This window comes from Lithobates pipiens, unplaced genomic scaffold (genome assembly GCF_037356315.1).
Source record: "Lithobates pipiens isolate NorthernLeopardFrog02 unplaced genomic scaffold, aLitPip1_a1.2 Scaffold_35, whole genome shotgun sequence".
Classification (NCBI taxonomy): domain Eukaryota; kingdom Metazoa; phylum Chordata; class Amphibia; order Anura; family Ranidae; genus Lithobates; species Lithobates pipiens.
In genome coordinates, this window is record NW_027507811.1 from 24,036,434 (window position 1) to 24,046,664 (window position 10,231).

General features: G+C 45.2%; 2 protein-coding genes across 2 annotated transcripts in view; both read left to right on the forward strand.

Annotated features, from left to right (window-relative positions):
* The window catches only part of LOC143956162 (uncharacterized), a 713,750-nt gene that overhangs the window by 67,781 nt on the left and 635,738 nt on the right, over window positions 1-10,231 (forward strand). The gene's annotated exons all lie outside the window — the stretch shown is intronic.
* LOC143956170 (uncharacterized) lies at window positions 1,284-7,067 on the forward strand. The gene is made up of 3 exons (XM_077466315.1): window positions 1,284-1,339; window positions 2,200-2,303; window positions 3,027-7,067. Exon 3 carries the CDS (start codon window positions 3,027-3,029, stop codon window positions 6,630-6,632), a length of 3,606 nt encoding a protein of 1,201 aa, XP_077322441.1. The 5' UTR covers window positions 1,284-1,339; window positions 2,200-2,303; the 3' UTR covers window positions 6,633-7,067.

The following is a 10,231-nucleotide window of genomic DNA, read 5'->3' on the forward strand; positions in this document are numbered from 1 at the left end:
ACCCAGCCGTTGGTCTTGCCTGTTCCCCAACCACCCAGCCGTTGGTCTTGCCTGTTCCCCAACCACCCAGCCGTTGGTCTTGCCTGTTCCCCAACCACCCAGCCGTTGGTCTTGCCTGTTCCCCAACCACCCAGCCGTTGGTCTTGCCTGTTCCCCAACCACCCAGCCGTTGGTCTTACCTGTTCCCCAACCACCCAGCCGTTGGTCTTACCTGTTCCCCAACCACCCAGCCGTTGGTCTTACCTGTTCCCCAACCACCCAGCCGTTGGTCTTGCCTGTTCCCCAACCACCCAGCCGTTGGTCTTGCCTGTTCCCCAACCACCCAGCCGTTGGCCTCACCTGTGCTCCAACCAGCCTTTGATCTTAACTGTGTTCCAATCACATTGACCTCAGTCCCTCAATAAACCATCTGTCCTGTCTGTATCACATTCATAAAGCAGACTGGTGGTGCTCCCCCCCCCCCCCCCCCATTATACACAGACAATATATCTTATTGATTATGTATTATTACAGTTGATGTAGAGAAGATCTGCCAATGGCCTTGTGTTCTTTTATTCTGTGGGACTTCAGCCGAGTATCCAAATTATAAAGGGAAATGCCAACAACAACAAAAAAATCGTGGTGGCTCCGCCATTGCGTTTTGATGGTCCTGACGGCCATTTTCATGATTTGAAGGGTATACATTAACCAAAGCACACAGACATGCAGCAGTCTACTGATTACAACTCGTTTTCCATGTCGGTCAGCGTTCACCGTCTTGTGTATGATGTGAACACGATCTGCGCCATTCCCAAACGTTTCCTGGGACCCCCCGCCTCTCAATTCATCGGTGAGCTCAACGTGAAGAAGACACAACTGCCATCATTTATTATCAGGCCCTGCAAATAGGAAAGTGAAAACAAGCAGTTTGGATGTCCTCAGCAGGAGTTTGCCTCCTCCTCAGTGCCCTTGTGTCTGCCAGCTGTGGACTACGACAAAATGGCCGCTCACCCACATAGCTGTTTCTCTGTGATTCATAGCGGAGACTCCCGGGTTCTTGCGGTTGCATGAAAACAAAGTGCGGCTCTGCCATCTGCCCGAAAACCAAGAACGTCCGCCGATCTCCGGGAGCACAAGGCGCCCTGCGCTGACGGCGGAGACCACGAGAAAATGTCCTCCGCTCTCCCCGTGTGTTACAGTAGAATCAGCGGGGTCTACGCGCATGCGCACATTGCCCCCCCCCCCCCCCCCCGGCGGCCATGTTGGAGCCGGGCACATTAACACTCAGGGCGGAAGTGGCTGGAGGGGAATGCTTCCGGAGCGCTTTTATGGCTGCCTATATTGAAAAGACTTCCAGCTGGTGGGTATTGATGGTTCTGCCTGGAGAGAACAATGTGGGGGGTATTCTATAATAGCAATGGGCAACCAATCACATGTCCTTGTTGGCTGGCTGCACCTCTCTGATTGGCTACTACTATCATCAATAGTTTATATAGGATATTGAGCAAATACATACATACACAGTTATATATATATATATATATATATATGTGTGTGTATGTTTGTATTATGGAGCACTATGGGACTCTCTGAGGACGGCAGGAGCGAGAAGAAAATTGCAAACTTGCTTGATGCACTAAAACAATGCAGCTTCTTAAAATTATTTGTGCAACTTGCAATACACACACACACACACATTATATATATATATATATATATATATATATATATATATATATATATATATAAAATGTTGTATAAATACATTTAACAAGCTGCATTATTTTAAGTGCATCAAGCAAGTTTGCAAATATTTTTTTCTGCCTTGCTCCTGCCGTCCCTAGAGAGCCCCCATAGTGCTCCATAATAGGCTTGTTAGTTCAGGCTTTTTTTTTTTCTTCCATGTCAGGGCTCTTTAAATCTGGAATGGCGCTGAGGAAGGTATACATGCGTCTTTTTAATGGGCACCAATGATAAAACACAGACCTGACCGGAGAGGTGAGGAGGATTCTGGGAAGTCACATGACATCACTCTTATCTCTATTAATAAAACAGACCTGCTTGGAGAGGTGAGGAGGATTCTGGGAGGTCACATGACATCACTCTTATCTCTATTAATAAAACACAGACCTGACCGGAGAGGTGAGGAGGATTCTGGGAGGTCACATGACATCACTCTTATCTCTATTAATAACGCTGTTGGTGTCTCTCATCCTATAGGATCACACAAGGGTGAAAAAGACCCGCGCCTCCTCCCTGATAACTGAGACGCACAGCGAGCAGAAGGCGCCTCCAACAAGATTATCGAACTGTTGCCTTGGGAGGTGAGGTGATGTGGATGGTACTAATTAAAGCTCATCAATATGCTACTCAATTTTTAAAATTAAACCTTTCCATTTTCATCATATAACTTATTTTAGACTTTGTGATATCCCAAAGAACTCTGTGATATCATCACTGGGTCTCTGTGCTTCTCTACGCAATGCAGGCAGATCGTGGCTGGTGGGAGGGGCTGTACATAGCTTCCTGAAAACATCACAGCACCCTGCCTTAGTACTTCTCAGCCCCTATGCAAGCAGTGGGCTGGCTCTTGGGAGGAGTTATGCAAATAATAAAACATCTGGATAGGTGGGTATCAGTCTGGAGGATTGGACGTTCCCAGGTATTTGCATGTAGGAAGCGCCCACATGTGATGTTGAGCCTCCATGGATGAAAGAACTGAAATTCAGTTAATCAGGGGAATGGTCCAGAGACAGTCACACTGGGGATAAAAGGGCTAGATGATGCTGGGTGTCCTCCAGCCAGGAAATGAGGTGGGCTCTATCTCTTTGGGAATTGATTTACATGCAGTTTTTGGATGAACAGCTATGCAATTTTTTATGACTACACTCCAAAGTGTATTTTCTTTTAATTTCCCAGTTACGGCATGTAACCCCACAATCCAGGAAATTATACCCAGCGGCTATTTCATTTTAAGTTGGTAAATGGTGACCAAATCCTTTACACCTCATTACGTGTGATGAGATGAATTCTTTTCTTTTTTTCAGATGCTGAGAAGACCGGGAGTCCACAAGGCAAAGTTCACACAACGGTCACCTGGTTTGGTTTCTGCATATGGCGAGGGACAGGAGGAGTTACGTAAACCAGCTAAAATGCAGATTGAACAAGCCACTGGCGTGACCGAGGAGCCGCCATCTTGTGTAGAAAAAGAGGAGAAGAAAATTGGTCCAGCCACAGATCGTACTCCACGCTCGTCAATTCTTTTTAAGGAGAAGAGATCGCACACGCGTGAAAATCTGCTGAACTCGGATACATCTTCACCAGCAGAGAATCCACCGTACGTTTCTAGTCGTGTAAAGGTGGAAACCCAGTTGGGTCAAGGAAATCTCCAAATTTCATCAGTTCTTGTGAAGGAGGAACCCAAAGAACGCCTCCAAAAATCTAATATCTCCATATGCACCCATCATACACCAACTATACCTCCTCATAAAAAGGAGGAACCTGTAGAACATCTCCAGAAATCCAACATCTCCATATGCACCCATCATACACCAGCTATACCTCCTCGTAATAAAGAGGAACCCAAAGAACATCTTCAGAAATCAAACATCTCCATATGCACCCATCATACACCAGCTATACCTCCTCGTAATAAGGAGAAACCTGAAGAACGCTTCCAAAAAGGCAACATCTCCATATGCACACATCATATATTATCTATACCTCCTCATAAAAAGGAGGAACCTGTAGAACACTTCCAAAAAGGCAACATCTCCATAAGCACACATCATACATCATCTATACCTCCTCGTTATAAAGAGGAACCCAAAGAACATCTTCAGAAATCAAACATCTCCATATGCACTCATCATACACCAGCTATACCTCGTCGTAATAAGGAGAAACCTGAAGAACACTTCCAAAAAGCCAACATCTCCATATGCACACATCATATATTATCTATACCTCCTCATAAAAAGGAGGAACCTGTAGAACATCTCCAGAAATCCAACATCTCCATATGCACACATCATATGCCATCTATACCTCCTCTTAATAAGAAACCTGAAGAACGCCTCCAAAAAGCAAACATCTCCATATGCACACATCATACACCATCTATTCCCCCCAGTAATAAGGAGGAACGCGAAGAATGCCTCCAAAAATCCATCTCCATATGCACACTTCACACACCATCTATGCCTTCTTGTAATAAGGAGGAACCCAAAGAACGTTTCCAGATATCCAACATCTCCATATGCACAAATCATATGCTATCTATACCTCCTCATAATGAGGAACCCGAAGAATGTCTTCAGAAATCAAACAATTCCATATGCACACATCATACGACATCTATACCTCCTCATAATAAGGAGGAACCCAAAGAACGCCTCCAGAAACCCAACATCTCCATATGCACACATCATATGCCATCTATACCTCCTCGTAATAAGGAGGAACCTGAAAAACATCTTCAGAAATCCAACATCTCTATATGTAACCATCATACGTCATCTATACTTCCTCTTAAAAAGGAGGAATCCGAAGAACATCTCCAGAAATCCAACATCTCCATATGCACACATCATACACCATCTATACCTCCTTGTAATAAGGAGGAACCTGAAGAACATCTCCAGAAGTCCAATATTTTCATATGCACACATTATACACCATCTACACCTCCTTGTAATAAGAAGGAACCCAGCTTAAGCAAGGTAGACCACTTATGCGAAGAACATAACTCATACTTGGACATTACTCCATCAATACATCCAACACTGGTTCATATTAAGGATGAAATAGATAATCTGCCAAGCACTGACGATTCCACTCCCCAAGACAATGACCAGCATACATCTAACAGTATTAAGGAGACTCTTCTTCCATGTGAAGACATCTCTCCTAAAGATCATGTAGAATATGCATATATTCAGATTAAAGAGGAACCTAATTCATTTGAAGATGAAGACTCCATCAGCACAAATGTTTTTACTCCTAGTCGACCAGAAGAAGACCACATCAGCGCTGAAACCGGCAGCAGTTTGTTAACACTAACCAAGAGTCCTTTAGATAGTTCTGTTTTGATGCCTCAGCTTAGGCCAGACATGATAAAAGATATATGTGAGAACTTACAACTGCATGGTATGGCCAGTGCATTGGATCTGAGGACACCTCCTATTATGAGAAGGACGTTGCACAGACTTGTTAACCCTGATATTCAAGGTTCGGCACCTACATACATGAGCAGTGGTGCTGGCGGGACTTCATATATATGTTTTGACTGTGGGAAGTTATACAGTGACTTCTCAAAACTCTCAAAGCACCAGAAAACCCACAACAGGGAGAAGACCTTTCCGTGTTCGGAGTGCGGGAAGTGTTTCATGTGGAATGCTCAGCTGGTCATACACCAGCGCTGTCACACTGGTGAGAAGCCGTATGAATGCTCAGAGTGCGGGAAGCGTTTTCCCGAGAAAGGCAGCTTGATCAGACACCAGCGCACCCACACAGGCGAGAAGCCTTACCATTGCCCTCTGTGTTCAGAGTGCTTTATGAACAGTGCTCAGCTCGTCGTGCATCAGAGGAGCCACACGGGCGAGAAACCGTTTGAGTGTTCCGAGTGCGGCAGGAGTTTCCACTGCAGAACTCAGCTCGTCATTCACGAGAGGGGGCACACCGGGGAAAAGCCATTTGAGTGTTCTGACTGCGGCAAACGCTTTGCTGAGAAGGGCAAGCTAGTGCGGCACCGACGGATCCACACTGACGAGAAACCGTTTGTGTGTACTGAGTGCGGGAAACGTTTTACCGAGAAGGGGATCCTGGGCAAACACCAGAGGTGTCACACTGGCGAAAAGGAATTCCAGTGTTCAGAGTGTGAAAAGCGCTTCAGCAGCAAGATGTCACTGGTTATCCATAAGAGGGGTCACACAGGGGAGAAGCCCTATTCCTGTTCGTTTTGTGGGAAAAGGTACAGTGATCGCTCGTCCCTCATCAAGCACGAGAGGACCCACACAGGAGACAAGATGCTACCTTGCCCCGATTGCGCAAAACTATTCCGAGACAAGTCAACGCTGGTCGTACACCAGAGCATTCACTCGGGGGTGAGGCCATATGCTTGCCTGGAATGCGGCAAATGCTTCAGCGACAGGACCATCCTCGTGAAACACCAGAAACTCCACCTGCGTGAGAGCCAGGCCATCTGCCCGCAGTGCGGCAAGAGCTTCTGTGATGAGAGGACGCTTCTCCGCCACCAGAAGACCCACACGGGCGAGAAGGAGTTTATGTGCTGCGAATGCGGTAAACATTTCAGAGACAAGTCGACGCTTATCATCCACGAGCGCCTCCATACAGGAGAGCGACCTTACATTTGCCCCGAGTGCGGGAAGGGCTACAGCAACACGTCAGCCCTCGCTAAGCATAAGAAGTCACACACCGGGGATAAGCCGTATGTGTGTGCCAAATGTGGGAAATGTTTCACGGACAAGTCAGCTCTCATCATACACCAGCGCCTTCACACTGGAGAAAAGCCTTTCCCATGCCCCATGTGTGGCAAATGCTACAGTGATAAGTCCTCCCTCGCCAAACATAAGAAGACGCACCTGAGAGACCTGCACGGCATAGGGCAAACCATAGGAATGTGTCCAGTATAACAGTAGACTTCCAAGGTGCCCTGCCAAACCTTCGAAAAACGCGGTGGGGACTTTGATTTTGCCTCATGACATCCAGCTTCCCCAAGAAAGGGCTCTTTCTATTTAAATATATGCAGATGACTTAGAACAGTTTGATGCCAGAAGTCACATTTTGGGCACAGAAGCTGCAGACCAGATCAAGATATATCCTTGGTCCTTTTTTGCACACATACTGTATATGTTGACCTTATCATCTTATGTCATTGCTTTGTATATAGCCATTGCATACAGACACAACGCCTTTCATGTTACCTCCCTACTTTCTTCTTTATGGGTGCGGGACTGTAAATTGGGTATTTTACTTTAATATTTTAGTTTTTGTATGGTATTTTATCCTCACTACATGTGGCAGTTGCCTAAATGTACATTAAAGGGTTGTTATGTTTTTTTTTTTTATGACATTGTGTCATATTTTTCAATTGTAATTTAAAGCGTATCTAAAGCCAAAATTTTTGGTTTGAATCTGTTTCAGGTTCTCATTGCTTCCTTTGTCACTGCTGGGGAGATTTGACAAAAAGTGATGGGGGATCCAAAATTTTACAAGAGGTAAGCAGAAACTCCTCCAATTGGAACGCCTGTTTCGGTGACAAGTGTCCCTTATATTGGAAAGATTTCCTTTCAATTCCTGTTGAATCAAGGGAAGTCACCAATGGGATACAGACCACAAAAAAAATAAAAATCTTGCAAAGGTTTTAACCATCCCCAGCACTTCACAAAAGAAAATAAATTGGCTATAGATACAATTTAATAGCAACATCTACCAACAGTGGTTTCCTAGTATATGTACATATAATATATATATAAAATATAATCTATATATTTATGGGTTGGAAGCCCAAATAGCAACTAGAAATGATGGACCCAGCTTGGGTACTTTGGCACTCTACAAGTTTAGATGCAAGAACTGGTTGTGTTGGCCCATTGGGTTAAATTTTGTTGGTAGAAGAGCCCAACCAGCAATTAGAAATTACAGACCCAACTTGGGTACTTTGGTGTTGTACAGATTTAGGCGCAAGGGCTGGTTGTGTTGGCCCCTTGGGCTATATTTTGTTAGTACAACAAGAGCCCAACCAGCAACTTGAAATGATGGACCCAACTTGGGTACTTAGGAGCTCTACAAGCTTAGACATCAGGACTGGTTGTTGTTCATACAACACACGCCCAACCAGTAACTAAAAATGATGTATCCAGCTTGGGTAATGTGGAGTTCTCTAATGCCGCGTACACACAAGCGAATTGTCTGGTGTACTTAGTCCGCCGAAACGCATTTCAGCGGACAATTCAATTGTGTGTGGGCTTCAGCGGACTTTTCCAGCGTAAAGTCCGGCGGACTTATAAAGTAGTTTTGCACTCCAATCTTTCCGTCGGACTTGGGTTTCAGCGGACAATACGTTCGTGAGTATGCTAGTCCGGCGGACTAAGAATGACGCATGCTCAGAAGCAAGTACGAAAAAAGGAAGCTATTGGCTACTGGCTATTGAACTTTCTTTTTCTAGTCCCATCGTACGTGCTGTACGTCATCGCGCTAGCAAACGCCGGACTTTCTGTGTGTCCGTGTGTGGCCAGTTCCGTTCGGTAGAAAGTCAGCCGGACTATCCGCCGGATTGTTTGCCGGACTCAGTACGCCGGACAATTCGCTCGTGTGTACGCGGCATAAGATGCAAAGACTGGTTGTATTGATCTATTGGGCTAACCAACAACTATAAATGATTGATTGATTGGGTATTTTTGAGCTCTACAGGTTTAGATGCAAGGACTGGTTGTGTTGGCCCCTTATGCAACACAACAAACAAATTTAGCCCAACAATAGCCCAACCAGCTACTAGAAATAATGGACCCAGCTTGGGTACTTCAGAGCGTTACAGGTCTAGACATAAGGAATGGTTGTGTCTGGCCATTGTGCTAACTTTTGTTCGTACAACATAAGCCCAACCATCAACTAGAAATGATGGACCCAGCTTGGGTACTTCAGAGTTCTACAGATTTAGACACCAGGACTGGCTGTGTCTACCCATTGGGCCAAATCTTACTCATACAAGAAGAGCCCAACCAGCAATTAGAATTAATGGACCCAGCTTGGGTACTTTGGAGTTCTATAGGTTTGGCCACTGGGACTGGCTGTGGTGGCCCAGTTGCAACTAGTGATGATAGACCCAGCCTATGTACTTCAGAACTCTACAGGTTTGGACAACAGGACTAAATGTGTTGGTCCAGTGGCCTACATTCTATGGTTGCACTATTTTGCCTACAATGGTAATTGGCTCTTTTGATCAAATGTAATAGTTAGAGATTTACTGTATGTCCATTGAATCTCACAACAGATCCATGACAAGTGAAATCTGTTGCTCCTACAAAGGTGTGTACCCCCGTTATATATTTTTAATACCCCATAAAAACAGTTTTAAGGGAAAAAACATTCTCTGCGGACCAACAAGACAAAGCTGGTGCTTTGGTCTAAGTATACCTGTAACATTACGAATGATGGCACAAAGTATTAGTCAGAGCAGGGTGTGTTGTGGTAATCATATCAGTTGCATGCCTCTAGACTGCTACAAATTGGTCCAAGCAACTTCTAGATCCAGACAGCCAAACACTCAATCTTCTTCTGCTAGGTGTCAAACCTAAGAGATAGAACAGCAAACATCAAAAAAACCTGATAACGGGTGGCATATGAGCAGAAGTCGGAAACCACTCATACTGGGACTACGAAGAGCTAGGAGAGGTCTCATAATTGTGATCTACAGTCAGGAACGTTCTTTTTTCCAGAATAGAATCTTTAGGCTGGGTTCAGACTGGAGAATGCAGCAGCTCACAGCAGGAGTCCAGTGCGTCTCCATTCACTGTTTAAGGTCCAATTTCAGCCCAAATTTTGGGCTGAATTCAGACCTGAAACGGACCAAAAGACGCACAGGGCTCTGGTGCAATTCGCACCGGAGCCGTTGTGGAGATGTGTGAACCGGCTTCATGGAGAACCAGTCACAATCTCCTGCTATGTGAATTGGACGTGAAAAAATCTGCATCTAATTCGCAATAGTGTGAACCCAGTGTCAAATTTGAGTTTTAAATTTTTTTTTGTGTAATTCAGTTCAGCTTCAAAGGGAAACTAAAATGCTTTTGGGTCAATTTATTCCCGCAGTCTTTGTTATAACAACATTTATTGCAGGATGAAATTCGTAAACATAGATTTCCATACCAGTATAGATTATCCAAAGCAGTGTTTCTCATCCGGGATGCCGTTTGGAGTCCCCCGGGGTTCCGCAAGCAAGGGACCCAGTTTGCCCTAAATCAGTATCATGAGTTGAAATGGTGCTGGCAAGCCAGCCACCAGCAGCATAGCAACTAATGACGCTCTAGGGCAGTATGCATGGTGCCATCTGTTGCTATGGGGTTGGCAGGTGACCCAACTCGTGAAGCTGATCCAGGACAGGTGGCATGCAGGTCTGCCCTCAGAATTTAGCAGAGGTTGTAAGTCTGACTTTTTCAGACCTGCTCCTGCTACCGCCCTGTGCCATGCTTCTGGAGTGAAAAGGTTGGGGACTGTGTATCGAGGAGCTCTGTGA